At 38.4% G+C, this 20,797-nt stretch overlaps 1 protein-coding gene across 3 annotated transcripts in view; it reads left to right on the forward strand.

The window, feature by feature from the left end:
- The first annotated feature begins 926 nt into the window (after window positions 1-926).
- erlin2 (ER lipid raft associated 2) overlaps window positions 927-20,797 on the forward strand; it is a 32,139-nt gene continuing 12,268 nt past the window's right edge. Inside the window, exons 1-9 of one of the 3 annotated variants that reach the window (XM_034238331.1) lie at window positions 927-1,068; window positions 1,267-1,362; window positions 3,298-3,408; window positions 4,197-4,278; window positions 7,448-7,494; window positions 7,659-7,720; window positions 9,211-9,336; window positions 10,360-10,433; window positions 14,531-14,589. In XM_034238331.1, coding sequence (XP_034094222.1) covers window positions 1,313-1,362; window positions 3,298-3,408; window positions 4,197-4,278; window positions 7,448-7,494; window positions 7,659-7,720; window positions 9,211-9,336; window positions 10,360-10,433; window positions 14,531-14,589 — 611 coding nt within the window. In that variant the 5' untranslated portion in view covers window positions 927-1,068; window positions 1,267-1,312. The remainder of the gene's footprint in view (window positions 1,069-1,266; window positions 1,363-3,297; window positions 3,409-4,196; window positions 4,279-7,447; window positions 7,495-7,658; window positions 7,721-9,210; window positions 9,337-10,359; window positions 10,434-14,530; window positions 14,590-20,797) is intronic. The other 2 variants (XM_034238332.1, XM_034238333.1) reach the window with 2 other exon arrangements.

Genomic DNA, 20,797 nt, shown 5'->3' on the forward strand with positions numbered 1-20,797 from the left:
GGTCAGCATGTGTCATCCTCAACTTAATTTGTTGAACAAAGTATGCCGTGTTCTTTTTTGTGTTCCTCTGTGCAGGGCTACTGTTGGCTTTCTGCCCCGTAACCAGCTGCTCTGCATTTGCCCTGCCACAGATCTAATTTGGTTTGCAGTTTTTTCATACTCTACTTAATTTCTTTAGATTTGTTTTAAGCACAGTCACTGAATGAGCCTTGTCTTGTTCACATGCAGCTGCTAGAGCTCTCACATGAAATAGCCTGGGTAATGTTGTCATGCATGTCAAGCGTGTAATTTCAATGTGAAAAATATTACAGTGGCAAATGGTCTAAAACAAAAAACCTCACAAACAACATTTAAAAAAAGAACACTATATTAAAGCATATCATGGACTGGAGAGTACTAACACAATTATGATAATACAGTATATATTATATATAAAATAGATATGTTTTAAAAGCCTTAAATGGTGTTTTTTTTTAGGATTTAGGCATTTTTCTATGTTCTATTTCTATTTTCATTCATGGGGGAAAAGAGAAGAAGAGCTGGACATGACTCAAAACCAAGTTTCAGTCAATTGTACCAAGATCTACAGCAATATGGCACAAATATTAACTTTTGTGTTTGCCTGGATTGAACAGTGTTGTGTTTATAAATCGATAACGTTCATCAATTTTGTTAAACTAAAAATGATAAATAATACAATTTGTCCTGTCTTTTTGTTGAATTGCCATTACAATAAAAAATACAATAACATATATATATATATATATATATATATATACAATTTAAATAAAATAAAATAAATAAAATAAATAAAATAAAGAAAATAAATAAAATAAAGAAAATAAATAAATAAAATAAATAAAATTAAATAAATTAAATAAATTAAATAAATTAAATAGATAAATAAAATAAAATTGAGAGACAGCTAGTCTTCCACGCACCAGGGGGCGCTAACGCCACACGTTCTACGCCAACGGTCAAACCACCGTAGAAGAAGACGGTTGCAGGTGCCTGTGGAGGTGCCTGCTTGTTTTCTGTTTGTTCGTGTCCTCTCTGCTGAAATTACAGGTAAGACCTTCTAATAAAAAATAACACTGTTTTACCATCTTTATAAACAAAGACTCTGGTTTCATCCATTCTGATTAATACTACATGGGATGATCGATATTTATCGCTGACTGTACAGCTTTTACGGCGACAGTGAAATGTAAAGTAAGCTTTGTTGTGAAATATAAGTAACTGATACTATTTTCAAACTGTCTGCAGTTGGAAAATACTCCCTGTTTTAAGCAGGACTAACATAATTCACATTATGATATCAGAGCCTCCTCCCAACGCCACACAACCAAACTCTCCTCACAGGTTTGTATATTTAAAGTTATTTTTCGGATAAGTGATCCATATCTTTGTTAATCCTATAATTTTACGACTGTATACACATCTTTAAATTCCCCTTTGTCATTCGGCATACCCGGGTTGCCTTTGAATTGAGTGTTTTTTTAATAACGTTGGACTTTGATCTGTTGTAGCTTTCGCTTCCGTGAAGCAGGGGAAGCTTTGTTTTTAGAAACTGAAACGCTTCTGTTTGAACGATGATTTATATTCTGAAAATACATGAAGATAATTTCTTCTCGTACAAGACTTCACTTTTCTTACTTAACCCTTTTGTGCCTTTTGCAGCGATATCGTTTCCAGATTTCTGAGTAATCACTTCCTCCCGTTTTGTCCATGCAGGAAGTCACTGCTGCATAACAACATGCATTTTAAAGATTATCTAACGTTTGATTATCATAGCATGCATCTCGTGTTGCAAACAAGTAGATTATAAATTAAAATGCTACTCTATCTTTGTTTATTTCTGTTTATTTAGACATCCGAAGAAACATATGTCCAGCATCAACCCAAATAGTTGCAGACCAGTGTCTTAAGAAGAAAAAAGCCACAATCCACCACAATCTTATTTATAAAAACTAAAATATCTGTATTAAATGGACTCAAACATACAAAGAGGGGTTGTAAAAACACTGCTGTCTCTGAAGGTCACCAGCTTATATCTTTGCAAATCCTTCCCAATCAAAGCAACTTATCTTTCAGCTTAAATTAACATTATCACGTTTATGTGAATGTACATTATTTTGTACATGATACCAGCAAATGCCACTTAATGTCTGACGTGAGGTTACAACGTCTTCTTCACACTGCAGCCTCAATCCTCTTTAAGGTCACTAAGTCCCAGCTGATGGCTCCTAAGCCTGCACTGAGAGGAGATAAAGAGAGCGAGGAGCCAACTGCACCTGTTCCAGCAGGACACAGAGGTTTCAGGACTCGTAGGCTTTATTTGCATATGCACAATATACAGATATATACAAAATGGGGCCATAAAAGTCCAATGCCCCTCCAACAATGCAATTAACAATGTATCGCAATGGCAATATGGACTAGTGTAATATTCAAATTGCACGAACCACAATATTTGTGCAGGCAAAATATGTGTTAGTGCCATTTTGAAAAGGTATTGTAATGTTTGTTTATTGCAAGTCCCCTTATCGTTGATTCATAAATCACACTATGGTCCTTTTTAATGTATTTTCAATAATAATGAGAATAATCACGCACAAATTATAAATTCCTCCAATATCAAACTATCCAGTATTTAAAAGGACAAATGACGTGTTAAAGGTGGGGTAGGTAAGTTTGAGAAACCGGATCGAGATACACTTTTTGTTATATTCCATGGAATGCTCTTTACATCCCGATAGCAATGAATATTTTTAGTGCTTTGACAAAAAATCCATAAAAATCTGTGGAAGCCGTAGTACTGTAAAAAAAAAGCACGACCAATCATCTGAGCCGGCTCGGCTAAAGTAACTGGATGGCCTACCTGCCTGTCAGCCTTCCATCCGTGCACAAACTTATCTCGTGCCCTCATTGGTCATGTGCGCGTTCGTGTGTGTTGGAGGAGGGGCTCTGTGAGGAAGTGGCAGATTTGTTACGGCTGTGTATTTTCAAATTCTAGCTCACTCGAGCTGGTTTCTCCAAAATTACCTACCCCACCTTTAAGACATACAAGGAAATACAAAATAAAAAAGTGCAAAAGACAAAGTAAAAAAATAGAGATTAAACTATTTAAATTGTAATACTATAAACTAGTGCCATCTGAGGGCATAGCCACCGTTAATTAGTGCTTGTAGTTGGGAGCATTTGCTTGTAATTAAAGCAGGATATGGTTTAAACAGAAAAGGGAAACTTTATACCCACCTGCTCATTTTACATGCGGTCTCCTTTTCCACCTGTCAGCAGGATGGCACAGTGGGGGGCCATATTCTCGATAATCGCTGCCCTCGGAGGAGCGGCGCTGTTATCCTCTGTGCACAAAATTGACGAGGGACACACTGGAGTTTACTACAGGTGAGACTGCAGCACACATTGTTTTCTTTAATACCTCAGACATAAGTGGTACATTTCTCCGTTGTAAAACTGAGGCTAAAGAAAAACGAGCATCTGCTTGAAATGTGTTAGCCGTTAGCAGTTAAACTGTTAAACAGAGACTACTATAAATACAATGTTAAGATTGCAAAAATAATCCAGCTGTGGTTCTGTGCCTCTGGGCCTTGGTAAGAGTATTTAAAGTGTCATTTCTTGTACTGACACGCAGTAAATATCAGAGTTTTCATAACAAACAAGATAGAAATCAGCTTCTGCTTTTCCGCCGGGCTCTATAAACAAAGTGTGGATTCATTATGATGCCATCCAAGAACAGAGATCTCTATTATGAGTGGACATGGGTCAATTATAATATCTTTCCCACTGATAAATGAGTTGCTGGAGTATGTGGGCGCAGTAAAAGAGACCTGTACTAACATCAGCAGGAGCATAAAGGACAATGGAAGCGGTGCTAACTGACTTAAATACACTCAATGCTCCACTTTATCTCTTAAATTAAGGCTACCACAAGCTTTATCAATTTGGATAAGACCCGGATCTGTAATTCATCATACCACATTTGAGAATACAGTTTTATTTATTATAAGATAACATTCCAGTAGGAGATATTTATTTTAAGATGCAGGCTCATGGTGATCCTGAAGAGATAGCAATGCAGAATGCTTTTATGGTTTTACTTGGATAAAAGCGCATTGAGGTTCACTTTCACAAGAAGGTTATGGATGAAATGTGTGTGTGTGTGTGTGTTACAGGGGAGGGGCTCTGCTGACCACCACCAGCGGTCCTGGTTTCCATCTCATGCTTCCCTTCATCACCACCTACAAGCCTGTTCAGGTGAGTCAACTGAAGTTCAGTTTTTAAAATCCCTAATAATCTGTACAAAGAACATCCATAACATTCATCTGTTTGCAATTTACAAATTATTAATCTAATATATCATATTCCAATGACTTGTATATAGACTCTCCTTGCACTATTTCCATTCTATTTTTATTTGTATGCACTATTTTAACTATTTTATCTGTTTTATTATGCACTGATGGAGGAGCCTGTGACTTAAGACTTTCATTGATATATTTACACCAGGGATGGGCAACTTTGATGGTGGTGGGGGACACATCATTGATGTACTGGCCACCAGGGGGCCGCAGATTCACTTGGAACACACACACACACAAATCCCATGTGTTGTATGTAATTATTAACAAATATACTAAGTCTGACATCTTCATTGACATTTCACAATCAATGGGAACATCCTCTAACATCTCACTAAACAAATATCAGTTCACAGAAATGTTATTTCATTTTTACAAGTGGCATGTTTGTATTGAACAGGTTATTAAACAGTGGAATAAAACTATTGGAAAGCACGGAAAATGTGTGTGTATTGAGATGAACCATAAGATGACATACACATGAAGTCATGAACACTAACCCAGACATTAGTTCTCTAACTTGAACCTAAAACACTTGTAGCCAGTCTCTGCATTCCCCTTATTCTACAATAAGGGGAATGTCAACACAGACACCTGTCAGCCCGCACTCTGCTGTTCCTCAGCACCACTCCCCCTCCCTCCCGCTGAAATTATGAATGAAAAGCGTAGTAATCATAGATAACACGGCAGGGTCCGATGATTTCAAATAAACAAAGTCTTAGTTTTAAGAATATTAAACTTGTTTCGTCAAATTCAGATGATTAAAACAACTTTGAAGCTTGTAAAGGCATAATTACAAGAGGCAACTTAACGTCACAGCAGGCATAACAACAGCCGGTGATTCTTGTGAGGGATTCCCCGGGAAACAAACACAATACACACAAATGCGTCACAGATTATTTCGCGGTATTTAAAATCATCTACGCAGCTCGCGACGTAACTAGGAGTCTGTATCAGTACTACAAGTAAAAAAAAGAAGAAAAAAAATGTACGTTGTTTATAAATGAATCTGAGGGCCGCAAAAAGAGGAGGTGGGGGCCGCATGCGGCCCGCGGGCCGCCATTTGCCCATCCCTGATCTACACTGTAGCTATTTACAAATGACAATAGAAGCCTTGCATCTTGAATCATACAACAGCCCATTCTACATGCATAATCATCTGAATCCTTAACATTAAGTACATACAGATAATGATATAGATTTGCAAGAGGAAATTGAAATTTGAGTTCAGACCTGTTGCAGGAATGTATTATACTCTGGTCAAATTACGTCACTGCTGATCTAAACACCAGATAAAACCAAATGAATATCCAGTGTGATGTTAGTTTGAATATCCTGGAATATGAATAAACCCTTATCTTAAATATCTCCTGGTCTATCAGCATATCCGCTAAACTCAGCTCTTTGATATAAAGCACCTTTGTGAAGGTTTGTAACGTAATGTGAGTTTGAGTTACACAGCTACTTACTCAGCAGTTTCTAATGTTGTAATGCGTTAATGATACTGACCAGGATTTCCTGTAACACCATTTATCCTGTATGCAAGTCCAATCCATGTTCCTGTAATTTACTTACTATTCATTTTCAAGTTGGTCTTCAGGCACAAAACAGGGACATGTATATACTTTTTAAGTACATAAATAATAGTAATGATATAAAAAAAACGTATAACAAACAGTGATGCAAATTAGTCGCTTTTCGGCGCCTCCCGCTTTTTTAACGCTGATTTGGGTGACTTGTGTAATTCGTGGAGAACCGAAGAGTTTTAGTTTTGGGGGGGGGGGGGGGGTCGGTCCGTCATTCCGACGGACAACTTCTCACTTCAAAAAAGAAGAAGAAATCTAGACCGCAAAATAATTAAACAAGCGAGTGCCTGTTTTTCCTGGCCAAGGACAGGTTCCTTGAACACAACACGAGCGTAACGTGTCTTCACGTGGTATGTGTCTCGTCTGAAAGGAGTGTAGACTGGTTAGCTAGCTATGCTAACGAATTTAAAGAGCTTTTCTACAACCAGGTGGAAGAGCTCTCTCCTGGGAGGCTCAAATAACCTCAACTCAGTGAGGTTAAGGCACACCTTGATATGATCATTATAGTTATTAGAGACATTAGAGACTAAATGAAAAACAGGTATAAAATACTATACGACAGTAACAAAAAAAGTTGTTAAAAATAACAAGAATAGAGTTTAAAAGGGGAGTGATTTGAAAATATCCAAAAAGAAGAATCTGCTTACAGTTCTGTTTCATATGGGTGTTGAGAGATGTATCCATAGATCTCCCAATGTTGCTCTCAAAGTGCACCAGATTGATGCTTTTAACTTCAATATTTAAAATCTTCCCGGGGGAGCATGACCCTGGACCCCCCTGGAGGAGGTTAGGTCCCCCCCCACTTAAATCATGTTCACATGGATAGGATACTAAATACATTTGCACACATCTTGTGTCCATATCTTTCTGTTTTTGTGGTCACGCCACACCCGTGCACATGCATGCATACGTGAGTCATGGTGAGATATCTGGATTAAGAGGTTGCTTTTTCTTTGCACAGCATGAAAGAAAGGCGAAATTAATGGGCTGTGATTTTAGTTTTTTTAAGCAGAGGTTGAGTTCAATAATTTGTACGGCCCTCGGAGGATGTTGTAAAAATTGAAAGGAAAAAGGTTCCCTCCCCTGCTGTAAATAATAATAAAACCCCTTGATTTCTAACTTAACATCTCTGTCTCCTATTGATCTGAGTATATTATAAAGAACAGTTAATTGAAGCATTATAGCACAGGCCTTTGTCAGATGGTATATTACGCTGTTTTTTTTCTGCCTCGAATAGTTCTCTCTTTTTTCACCATACCTGTGTTTGCATCACTGAACAAAAGATACTCATGATAAGATTAACTTAAACAATCATATGATGCGCTTCTAAACCACTGAACATATTTAACATTATAATAAAATAACAAGTTGACATATTGAATTTGATTTCATATTGTGTTTGATTCCCAGTCCTACCTCGATGTCAAGAGTGTGTTTTGTGCAATACTGATTCAATGTTTTATTTTGTTGTTTTTGCAGACCACGCTGCAGACAGATGAGGTGAAGAATGTCCCATGCGGCACAGGGTAGGTCTGCAGTTGTTTAATTTATTAAGTAGTATCATGTGTGGTCCCGAGCATGAATTATGTACCCTTCACACGCACAATGCATTGGGGGGAGTATTACACCATGAAATGCAAACGCTTTATCTTGTGTAGTTAATTAATGTTATGTATTTTCTTTCTTTCAGGGGAGGAGTGATGATTTACTTTGACCGTATAGAAGTGGTGAACTACCTTCATCAATCAGCAGGTAAACCCACCAGTGTACAACAAGACAGAAAGAAAGTTAACTGTAAATTGTCAATTGCAATGAGATAGAGTGGGTGGGTTTTAGAAGAGCAGAGTGGAGTTAGTTTAAAAACAAAACTGAGTCTGGGAGGTTTCTACAGGCCAGAGGTCAGGTGTTGTACAGATTGATGGCTGCTGTTAGGGAAGACTTCCTGTCTCGGTCATTGGTACAGAAAGAGCTCTGGTTACAGACACAGTATCTGCTGGAGACGGTGGTCAGGATTGTTCGTATTGGACGATAATGTACTCAGTGGCCTTACTCTCCTCCACAAATCTAATAGGGTCCGGTCTGCAGCCGATGATGGAGCCTGTGTTCTTTATGAGTTTATTAAGTCTGCTAATGTGTTCGGCTCCAATGCTGCTCCGCCAGCAGACCACACAAGTTGTTAAGATAAAGATAGGATTCACTTTATTGAGGGACAATCTTCGGTCACAACAGCATGTAAACAATGCGTCGCACATGATGTGAAAACAAAACATAAGCAGTAAATATAAACGTGTAAAATATCTACATCGTGACGGTGAAAGATATTTACTGTCGAGTATGCACCATGAAGGGCAATAAACATTAAGTGTGCAAGAAATTGTATATATATATTTTTTTCAATGTTTTCTTATTGAAGAACAGGCACAATCATACATGGTCACAATTGAGACAATGATCTTCATCCATTTTCCATCACCACCCCCCAAGGAAATTGTATTTTAAATATAAATGTACACGGTACAGTGTGAAGACATTATATACAGATGAATTATGGTTGTTAAATGTGAAAGGTAACTGCGTTGGACTTCCAGTTCAGTCCGTTGTCGAAGTGAATCTTTATTTAACCTCTTACTGTTTTATTTAGCTTTTAGTCTGCACAGTCCTCTTTGCTGTAGCGATGTCATTTTCCTCGCTGTGGGACGAAGTAAGGAGAATGTAAACAAGGAATTGGACAAGAAACGAACTAAGTAAGGAAGAAAGGAACGCCAGCGCTCTGTACTCAGAAATCGTTACAGAGCGCTGGCAATAAGATAAGATCGGACTTCATTCATCCCGAAGGACATTTTTGTGCCAGAGTTACAAAAATACAATAAACACAGCAGCATTATAATAATTAAACTGTACATTAACAGTGCAGAAAGAAGAGCAATTAAATATCTACAGGAAACATAGACGGTCACATAATTAATGTAAATATTAACAGTATTTAGTAGTGCAAAAACACGTAGTGGCAGATACGTAATTGCACGTAGAACATTATTAATAATAATGTGAAGTCTAATTGTAGATTTCATAATGTAATCCTAAACTCCCTATGATTTCTTCTCACGTCTGAACACATCTTGGCACTGGCTGACACATCAGACGTGCTTGGGTTGCAGCCGGCTCCAGCCCACCTGGATTGTGTGTGTGTTCTGTGCTGTATTTCCTAAATCGAGCGAGCCCTCATTTTCCCTTCCGTGCAGTTTTCGACATCGTGAAGAACTTCACGGCGGACTACGACAAAGCTTTGATATTCAACAAAGTTCACCACGAGCTCAACCAGTTCTGCAGTGTGCACTCGCTGCAGGAGGTTTACATCGGGCTGTTCGGTGAGTCCTGCACACTGGGTGTTAGCTAACTGCTCATTTAAGACACCTTCCCCTTTCTTTTTTATGGTCCATCTTCATAAACAGCATGTAATCAGCCTACTTGAAAGGGTTCAAAAGAGCCTACATCTTTATGTCTCGTCTAACTAGGTTGCGAGTGCCACAGACAACACCTGCTCTGCATATGCACTTCATTTAAGTGAACCCACACTGTTACAACTATCAATCTTACAAATGTCCACCGAGGGTAAACGCAGGATGTGTATGCAAGTGTCTCATCATACACCTTGCCTCATTATGTAGTAGGGCTGTGCGATCGTAGAAACAATTATTTTCAACACCCCTATTCTGTAGGATAGAACACTTTATTTATCGTTTACTCAAGTTGTGTTACAGAGAAATCAAGTGACTTATGTTCAAACACTGATGGTTGGTCAGCAGTAGTTGTGTCTTTCAGATACCATGCAAAGTTCTTGAATTTGGTTTAAAATAACCATATTGTACTTCATCACATTTAATTATGTTCTTCTTGTACTTGCATCACATGAGACAACACTTAAGACAGTAAAACTACATTTTCTTCTAAATGAACACTTTAAGGTTAACAGGTGGAAATAAATACTAGTCTGACTTAATTTACAATCCAACATTGATTTTCACATTCCACTGTTTGTCGATTTGTTTTCTTATTCAAATATATATTGACATTTTAAATATTCTTTAACAGGCCTAGTTGACTAACATTGATGTTTATAACTGCTGTGGCAGTTGACTGTAATATTCTCTGATTTTTCTCAACAAATGTTTTCATTTGAAGTCTGAAATGAAATGTCTTCGTACTCTCTTTGTCAGATAACTTGAAACATGCCGTTTTAGAAGTGAATTTTACGTTTGGTGAGCTAGACTCAAATCTGACATCTGTAGAGACATTCAAATCAATCTAAACCAATGTGACTAGGATATCTTTATTTGTATTCTCACCAGCTCACCTACATGCCTTGTGTCTCTCGTACTTTTCCCCCACAGACCAAATCGATGAAAACTTGAAGCTGACTCTACAGGAGGATCTAACATCCATGGCCCCTGGACTCATCATTCAGGTACACTGAAACCCACAAAAGCTGCTGTCAATTCACGTACCTTTTTTACAAGTGTCTCATGTCTAGCTAGCCCGGATACGTTTTGGACATTGGTGGCATGTTTCTTATTCCTCTGCAAAACTGATTAATGTGACGTTATCAGTAGTAGTAGCAGTAGCAGCAACAACAATAATATTGCTGTGGTTCAATCAGTCATTAAAATCAGCATCAGGCAAAGCAGCTACATGTGTGTACCAGGGTGTCAATAATAGTGACATTGAAGGTGTGGGGGGAGACAAAGGTTTTTGAATGACATTCCAGCTATCTGCTGCTGCAAATTGAAAGGCGGAGCGGCCAAAGGATGTATGGGCTTTGGGGATCTTTAGCAGGATGCTTGTAGCTGACCGGGTGTTGTGAGTCGGGGGTGGGCGGAGTTGCAGTAATTGTGTGAGGTAGAAGGGGGTGAGGCCTAGGAGTGTTTTGTAAACAAACATCAGCCAGTGGATGTTGCGCCTGGTCTCAAGAGAGGGCCAGTTAGCCAGAGAGTACAGGTCACAGTGGTGTGTCCTGTAGGGGGCATTGGTGGCGAAGCGGATGGCGGAGTGATACAGAACGTCTAAATCAGGGGTGCCCAACCAGTCGATCGCGATCGACCGGTCGATCGCGGGGAGATTCCCAGTCGATCGCGAGATGTGTCTAAAAATAGAACAACAATATTCTGTTTTATTGTTAATGTCCTATAACATAATGTTCCTGTGGCAGAATAATGCACTTGAACGCATCAAAGTTTTGTGATTGGCCGGCGTGACCCCATGTGTCGGGGCGTGGCTGGTGAGCAGTGGGCAGTGCACTCGTTCGCTAACGTTGTCCGTAGGAGTGACAGTCCGCACACACACAAGACCGCAATTATGGCAGAAGCAAAAAAGCCCAAATTATATCATTTTCACTCCGAGTGGGAGGATCATTATTTTTGTATCTATTCCAATTCAAAGTCCATCTGTCTCATCTGCAATGCGAGCGTGGCTTTACCGAAGACGGGTAATTTAGGAGCGGCATTTCAAAACAGTGCACAAACGCTACGAGACGGAATTCCCTCCTAATTCTGCCCTATGCTCCAAAAGGGGAGGGGCCTGAAAGGACAGCTAAATGCACAGCAGTCCATTTTCACCAGGCCCAACAACAAGAGCAAGGCTGCTACCAGAGCATCTTATCGTGTCTGTCACGTTCTTGCGAAACACATGAAGTCTTTCAAAGACGCCGAAGTTGTGAAAGAAGCATTCCTGGAGGCTACTGACGCGCTTTTTGAGGACAGTAAAAGTAACAGAAGCATTTCAACAGGTTTTTGATATAATAAAAACTCAAGTTAGATACCGTTATTAATCAGCTGTAAGTTTGAGTTTGTTTGAACTTATTCATTATAATTATTGTACAAAATGGTATAAGAATGCAAACATTCAGATCTGTTCTGTTTAAATTGATTATAGTCTATTATCAATTCAGGTTAAGAAGCTAGTGTTGCTTGCATCCTATTTTAAAAGGCATTTATTTTTATATTCTACTAAAATGCAACAAAAAAAGGGTTTGATTCTATTAATTGTGTCTTTTTTATTGCACTTTGGCTACAGATTCCTGTGTAGCTTCAGATCTGAGTTGTCTTATTAGTAAGCCTCATTTATACTTTTGTAGCAACACTATTTTTATATAATGGCAAAGAAAGGGTTCAGAGTCTTTTCTTTTTTCCTGTGTCATATGTGGCAGCACTGTTCAATGTTTCTTGAAAACATTACCCACTGTAGTGACGTGTGCATAAACTCCAACTCTGTATCAACAACAATTGTGTAACTTCAGTTAAATACTTGTATGTGTGTAGATTAGAAAGAGGTAAGATAAAGGATCTGCAGTATTTTATGAAGTATTCATCGTACAAAGGTCAGTTTTATACAAGTAGAAGTGTGTATTTACCTGGTAGTAGGCTGTCAGTAATGGCTACGCCTCTATTTGGACTGGTAGATCTCGGCAGACTGGCAACTTTAAAAGTAGCTCTCGGTTCAAAAAAGGTTGGGCACCTGGGTCTAGGGGAACTAAAATAGCACTAAAATGTGCCCTCCCCATCTTCCCACTCCCATGAAAAGGTCAGGGACAAAGACAATTACCATAAGCAGTGTAATTAATTATTCGCACGTGAGACATAGCCAACACAACAAACAACAACTTCTGTTCAAAAAGGACCCTAAACTTACCTAACCAAATCAAACAGAAGACAGGCTTCTTACCGGGCTCCTACCCCAAAACAGGAGAAATCGGGGTTTAAATAAAAGGGCTTCTTACTCACGCTTCTGGCTTGATACTTATAAGAATGTTTACAAAACCGAATATTTACAAAAGGGACAAAAAGATTGATACTTACTACTACTATCTAATTTGCCACAGAGGTCTACAGATCTACTAACTCTACTACAGGGGTCTGAACACACACACACACACACACACACACACACACACACACACACACACACACACACACACACACACACACATACACACACACACACATACCATGTATACATCACTTCAGAGGACATTACATTGACTTACATGCATTTCCTGGAGACTTATCCTAACCTTAACCATAACCAACACATGCCTAACCCTTAACCTTACCCTAAACCTAACCAAGTCTTCACCCTAAAATGAATGATTCCCCTCATGGGGACCTCCAATTTGTCCCCATAAGGGAGGCGAGTCCCCACATGTGACTGTGTAAACAGATTTAGGTCCCCACAAGTATAGTAATGCTAGGACACACACACACATACACACACACATACATACAGGAGGAGAGAAAATACATACACAACACAACATAAACACACAAGACCCAATGACTCAGGGTCATAACACCAAAAAGATACATTTCTCATCACAGCTTTATATGTATCCTCATAAGGAAACATTTGACTGGAAGCACAGCGGTGTGCACATTCTCTGGTCTTTGTTCATGGGTTTTTGGAGGAAAACTACAGAATTTCATCATAAAAATACTAAGGAAAGCACTCGGAACCAATCATTTATGTTATCTAAACATGAGTATTGCAGGATGGAATTTCCTACTCAAGGTGATTCACTGTTGAGGCACAATTTGTGTTCTAATCCAGACATACTGCTCTGACAAAGTGTCAAACAAAGGTTGGGTTTACCTTACAAAGATGTTTACCGTCTCTCTTTAAAAAGTCTCTTTAAAGCTTGAAGGCATCTAAACTCAGAATGAACTGCGGTACAGAACCAGGGTATTAAAGTTATAAATAATAACAACAAACAAATGAAACGCTTTATAAAGAGATGATAACAAAAGTCTTTTTATAGCAGTTCATAGCCTTGTATTGACTTTCACAACCTTCTGTGAAGCCCCTGTCCTGCAGAGCTTATTATAACAACACCAGACCTCTTTTTATAAAAGACAATATTTTGACTGACTTTAAAAGAAGCCTGAGTGGCCCCCCCCCCTCTCATTAAATCCTCCCACAGAGATAAACTCCCTACCCTGCTTAGTGTTTAAACGCTCCTCTGGGCTTTAATGCTCTTGCCTAATGTTTCCTGTAACTCTCTAGGTACAGTTAAAATAACAATGTCTGTTTCTGGGAAACCAGTAAGCGTACAGGTCAGAGAGTATTTACTGGGCAATAATACTTTAACATTATTACCGTATTACACAAGACATTTGAGCTCTAATTGGATTGTAAGCATTGATATCACTATTTATTTTAATACGCTACTCTATACATTGTTAAATGCATATTTGTGCATATTTTATCTGTTGTTTTGTTTTTTTCTTTATCCTAACATAAAACAGTTTTCAGGGGAAAGTATAGGTGATTATAAAAGCAAACAAAAAAAATGAAAGTCATTTTAAGACAAAGGAATATGTTGTTGTTATAGGTGAAATAAATAAGTAAAACAATAGTTTCAACATTTCTATTCCCAACTGGGGATAATAAAAGTAATTTGGCTCTCTCAGCTTCTCATTCTTCTGATATCTCCCCGGGGGTTTAATGTTTCTATAAATGTTCCTCCCGCCGGCTTCGGACTAAACTTTTTCTTTCTCTTTCTCTGATCCGCAGGCGGTCCGTGTCACAAAGCCTATCATCCCGGAGAGCATTCGCAGGAATTACGAGCTCATGTGAGTTTTTATTTTTTGTCCCCCTGCCAACAGAGGAATGTTCCCTGACCCCCGTTGCCTCTGTTGTGCAATCATTTCCCTCCCAAGTGGATCCTCCTCCCTGCCAAGTCCTGTAAGATTCTGCTGTTTCCTGTCGGTCTGTGAGCATCTCACTCATATATAATCAGTGCTCCGTAACAGCAACTGTGATAAAGTGAGGAGGCTTTCCAGTATGGCAAGGCAAGTGTATTATAAAACACATTTCAACAAAAAGGCTATTCAAAATGCTTTACAAAAAACATGAACAGACTTAAGAAAAGTGCCAGAAAAAACATTACGTTGCGCATGTTAAGGGCTCTCAAATTCTCATTTGCAGGTTCATACTTGTCCAAAACCAGAAAAGGCCCCCTTAAGATCTAAAACTCAAGTCAACTTTATTGTAAATCTTTCAGTTTCTGTGTACAAACAGAGAAATACTGTTTCCCACAATCCCGAAGATAAAAAAATACAATTGTATATTTAAATAAAAAGACATAAATACATACATATACGGAAGAGGATTAGGGCCACATGATTTTTTTTTTGGGAAGATTTGAAAAAAAAACGTTTTCTCAGAATTCTGACTTTAATCTCAGAATTCTGACTTTTTCCTCAGAACAAAAAAAACATTTTTTTTGGGAGAAAAAAGTCATTAAAGTCAGAATTCTGACTTTTTTTCTCCCAAAAACAATCATGTTTTTTTGTTCTGAGGAAAAAGTCAGAATTCTGAGATTTCAAAAGTCACTTCAAAATGGAGGTGGATGAATATATTACAGTAAAAAATGCTCATTAGTGCAAAAGAGTGCCCATAACAGCGTAGAAAGTGTCTGCTGGTGCTGGGTGTGTGTGTCTGTCTCTGTGTGTAAAATAGAGTAGCACGGGTACAAATTATAGGATAAAAGTAACAGTGCCTGATATCCAAGTTATGTGATTTACTAAAAGGCAACATTTCGACAGTAAGTTGTAGTAAGGTTCATAAAAGCACAGCGGGGAACCAGCCACAGTCTGCAAGTAAGACAAAGGAAATAATTTAGATGTTGTTGTATCAAAGTAAAGCATCGTGCCTGACTTCTAGCCAGAAACCCACACGAAGCCGAGTTAACGCAACACACATGTCTACCTACAGATGTGTTGACTAATCTGTTTCATATTAGATAGGGTCTTCATTCCCAGGAGTATCTTTCAGCTGTTCATTATCAGGCATCAGCATGACATGTGTTCAACTCTAGAAAAGCATCACAGCTTACTGTTATTTTAAATATTTTAAGTGGAACATTTCATAATCCTCCACAAAAGCTAGCTGTTGCTGCCTGCACAGCACATACGCTGTTTACCGATTAAATCTACTGGGACTTCAGAGGTACAGAGGTAACTAAACAAAAGAAGGGCGAGGCTTTTGTAGTTATTAAACCTGTGCAAACAAAGGAAGCGAGAACTACTGAAAGCACCTGCAAATGTTGAAATACTCCTGTGTAATAATCTGTGTTGTTAAGAAGATAACAGCACAGTGTTTGTGCTCCTGTAACATTTGCATAAAGGATGTTTTAAGCAGACGTTTGGGAAAACACTGGACCCTTTGTTTTGCAAATGAGCCTCATTGCAAATATACAACGATCAGTGTTTCTAGCCCCAAACAGTAACATAGAAATCATTAGCATCTTCAGACCGTCTGAAGCACCTTTTTATAAGAAGTATCTGCTAAAACTAATTTATTTTGGGATGCAGTGACAGGATGTTATGACAGTTGCGTGGTGAAAAGACATGAATAAGGTGCCATACGCTCCTTATGTATATACAATGTAAATGAAAAAATGGAATAAGACGGGCCAGATTTAATATTAATATAGTAGCACATTCTCATTAAAGCTCTGAATAATGTTTACGTGTTTTCAGACAAAGGTAGAAAAAAAGCAGGCTTTCTTATATTTAGCAAGCACACAGGTTTTGTTGACGTTTGTAATGTTAGCTAACTAGCCATCGAAGCTAACGCTGCTTTGCTTCCATGAGTTGCTTGAAAACGCTGCCTTACTTTATTGTGTTTTAAGCTGAGTTGCTTTAAATTGAGAACCTTAGGGTTTTAGATATTTTTGACCAGGAGTATTTACATACAGTTTAAAATGTATTTGACAAGGGAGTCTAGGATTAAACAAAACACACCAACCAGCTGATGCATAGTTTCTCCTTGTTTCTGTCTTTCTTTGCTCATACATTTCAGTCTTTTCTTCTTCTTGGCTATTGTCACTATAATATAATTGAATATTCATTTGAATTGTTGCCTCTTGATTAGAATTGTTATCTTTGGATACATGCTCTGCAGGGTTGCCAACTTTGGGTACCTGGCTGGAGTGAGATTTTGATATCATGGGTTTAATTACACATATGCAAGGCAAGGCAAGGCACGTTTATTTATATAGCACCTTTCAACACAAGGCAATTCAAAGTGCTTTACAAAAAACGAAAGACATTAAGAAAATGGCATTTAAAATCAGTCATTAAAAAGAAAAGATAATAAAATAAACATTAAAAGAAAAAATACATGGATAAAAGTTACAGTGCAGTTTAAGATGTGAATAGTTCAATTAAAAGCAGCGTCAAAAAGAAAAGTCTTTAGCCTGGATTTAAAAGTAGTCAGAGTTGCAGCGGACCTGCAGGTTTATGGGAGTTTGTTCCAGATATTTGGAGCATAATAACTGAACGCTGCTTCTCCATGTTTAGTTCTGACTCTGGGGACAGAAAGCTGACCAGTCCCTGAAGACCTGAGAGATCTGGATGGTTCATAATTTAGCAGGAGGTCAGAAATGTATTTTGGGCCTAAACCATTCAGTGCTTTATAAACCAGCAGCAGTATTTTGAAATCTATTCTTTGACACACAGGAAGCCAGTGTAAAGACTTCAGAACCGGAGTGATGTGATCCACTTTCTTAGTGTTAGTGAGGACTCGAGCAGCAGCGTTCTGAATCAGCTGCAGCTTTCTAATAGATTTTTTAGTGAGACCTGTGAAGACACCATTGCAGTAGTCCAGTCTACTGAAGATAAAAGCATGGACACGTTTTTCCAAATCCTGCTGTGACATTAGTCTTTTAATCCTAGATATATTCTTTAGGTGATAGTAGGCTGATTTAGTAACTGTTTTAATGTGACTGTTGAAACTCAGGTCAGAGTCCATGACTACACCTAGATTTCTGGCTTTATCTGTTGTTTTGAACATTGCAGACTGAAACTCAGCGCTAACTTTTATACATTCTGCCTTGGCTCCAAAAACCATTACTTCAGTTTTATCTTTGTTTAATTGGAGAAAGTTCTGACACATCCAGTCATTGATTTGTTCAATGCACTTACTCAGTGTTTGAATTGGAGCATAGTCTCCTGGTGAAATTGTTACGTAAATTTGTGTGTCATCTGCATAGCTATGGTAACTTATTTTGTTGTTCTTCATTATCTGAGCCAGTGGTAGCATGTATATGTTAAAGAGAAGAGGCCCCAAGATGGAGCCTTGAGGAACCCCACATGTCATATTTGTCAACTCAGATGTGTATTTACCTATAGAAACAAAGTTGTTTCTGTCCTTTAAATAGGATTCAAACCAATTTAGAACTGTTTCCGAAAGTCCCACCCAGTTCTCCAGTCGGTCTAGTAATATGTTGTGGTCAACAGTGTCAAACGCAGCACTGAGATCTAATAATACTAACACTGAAGTTCTGCCACTGTCTGTGTTTAAGTGGATGTCATTAAAGACCTTTACAAGAGCAGTCTCAGTGCTGTGGTTTGGACGAAAGCCTGACTGGAACACATCGAAACAGTTATTTAAATGCAAGAAATTACTCAACTGTTGAAAAACAACTTTTTCAATGATTTTACCTAGAAATGGCAGGTTTGATATGGGCCTGTAATTGTTCATTACTGAAGCATCTAGATTATTCTTTTTTAAGAGCGGTTTAATGACTGCAGTTTTCAGGGCCTGTGGAAAAATACCTGAGTGAAGAGATGTGTTTACTATATGAAGTAGATCTGAGGCCATGCAAGGAAAAACATCTTTGAAAAATCCTGTTGGAATAATATCAAGGCAGCAGGAGGAGGATTTCAGAAGTTGAATAATGTCCTCTAGGTTTTTATCATTAATCTGATGGAATTGTGTCATGATGTCTGAATTGATATTAGGTGGACATAGGGACAACACATTTGTGTACCTGATGCAGAGGCACTGACTGCTTGTCTGATTTTCTGAATGTTGTCAGTGAAGAAGGAGGCAAAATCATTGCACGCCCTGGTGGATAGAAATTCAGAGGCTACTGACACTGGGGGGTTAGTTAGTCTGTCGACGGTAGCAAACAAGGCACGTGCGTTGTTTTTGTTTTTGGTAATGATGTCAGAGAAGAAAGACTGTCGTGCGTTTTTCAATTACAAATTATAAAGGCCAAGTCTCTCTTTATAGATTTCAAAGTGAACCTGGAGATTTGTCTTTCGCCACCTACGTTCAGCTTTTCGACACTCTCTTTTTTCTGCTCTCACGGTCATGGCCTTTCTCCATGGAGATATCTTCTTCCCAGTCACTTCCTTTACCTTAGTTGGAGCAATGGCATCTATAACATTTTTTATTTTTTAATTAAAATGATCTACTAGCTCATTTACTGAGATGTTAGCAGGGGCAAGTGTGGAAGAAAAATTCTGAGTAAACATTTCCCTAGTATTTTCAGTTAAATATCCTATGCGCACTAAATGACTGCTATTGTGTCAGCAGCGGGACCTTAGCATATATATAGGATATATATACAATATATACAAATACACAATATTGGACACAGACTATAAAGGGCACAAAGTTTCATTCACTAATGAAAGTCAAACACATGTTTGTTTCCACTGTTTTCATTTCATTTCAAACCTTTATTTAGACAGATAGGTCCCTTGAGATCACGGATCTCTTTTACAAGGAAGACCTGCATCAATTTAGTTCCACATGAAACATAAAAACAACATAAAAACAAACAATAGAGGACATCATATTTACCAACACTTACAAACACCCATAGTGTCAGAAAGCATCTCGTGCAGACGTGCCTTAAAAACATTCAGAGAAATAAAATTGCACAAATTCAATTTGGACTGCAGGCTGTTCCAAGCAAGTGGAGCTGCGCACATAAAAGCTGTCTTACCTAAAACAGTCCTTACCCTTGGTACATCTAACAAGACTACATCCTGCGATCTCAGACAATAGCTGCTTGCAACTTTCTGCTTTACCAGAGAACAGATGTAATACGGGAGTTTGCCCAACATAGCTTTATAAATAAAAGTGTACCAGTGACTGAGCCTCCGTACAGAGAGTGATGGTAAACCTGCCTTGGTTCAGTGTACAGTGATGTGTAAGCGCTTTACAATTTGTGACAAATCTCAGAGCACTGTGATACGCAGCATCCAATTTGCTCAGGTAATTGGCAGGTGCATTCATGTACAACAAATCACCATAGTCCAGCACAGGTAAAAAGGTGACAGTGACTAGCCTTTTCCTGGCTTCAAGCGAGAAACAGGACTTGTTTCTAAAAAAGAACCCTAGCCTAAACCTTAGTTTTTTAAGCAGGTTATTGACATGAAGTTTAAAAGAGAGACAATCATCAAGCCAGATACCAAGGTATTTGTAACAGGCAACAACTTCAAGTTTTGTTCCTTGCGTAGTTACAATATCTAAAACAGGCTCTGGTGTCTTTTTAGCTTTTGAAAAGAGCATTACCTTGGTTTTATCCACATTTAAAAGAAGCTTTAATTCAGAGAGCTGAGTCTGAATAATGTTAAAAACAGCCTGTAATTTAACAACAGCCTCTTTAATGGAGGGACCTGCACAGTACATCACAGTATCATCTGCATACAAATGTAAAGTAGCTTCATCCACATTATCACCTACGCTGTTAATATATATGGAGAATAAAAGTGGTCCTAAAACAGAACCTTGGGGAACACCATTAGAAATGTTTAACCACTCAGAAGACAGTCCATCAAAGTGAACACATTGGGACCTTTCAGAGAGGTAGTTTACAAACCACCCCACTGCATGGCTGGATATGCCTATACTGGCTAGCCTCTGCTTTAAAATGTGATGATCGACGGTGTCAAACGCTTTGGAAAGGTCAATAAACAGAGCTGCACAACTCTGCTTATTATCTAACATATTCGTAATATCATTCACCACTTTCATTGT

Source organism: Gymnodraco acuticeps, unplaced genomic scaffold (assembly GCF_902827175.1).
Source record: "Gymnodraco acuticeps unplaced genomic scaffold, fGymAcu1.1, whole genome shotgun sequence".
Classification (NCBI taxonomy): Eukaryota; Metazoa; Chordata; class Actinopteri; order Perciformes; family Bathydraconidae; genus Gymnodraco; species Gymnodraco acuticeps.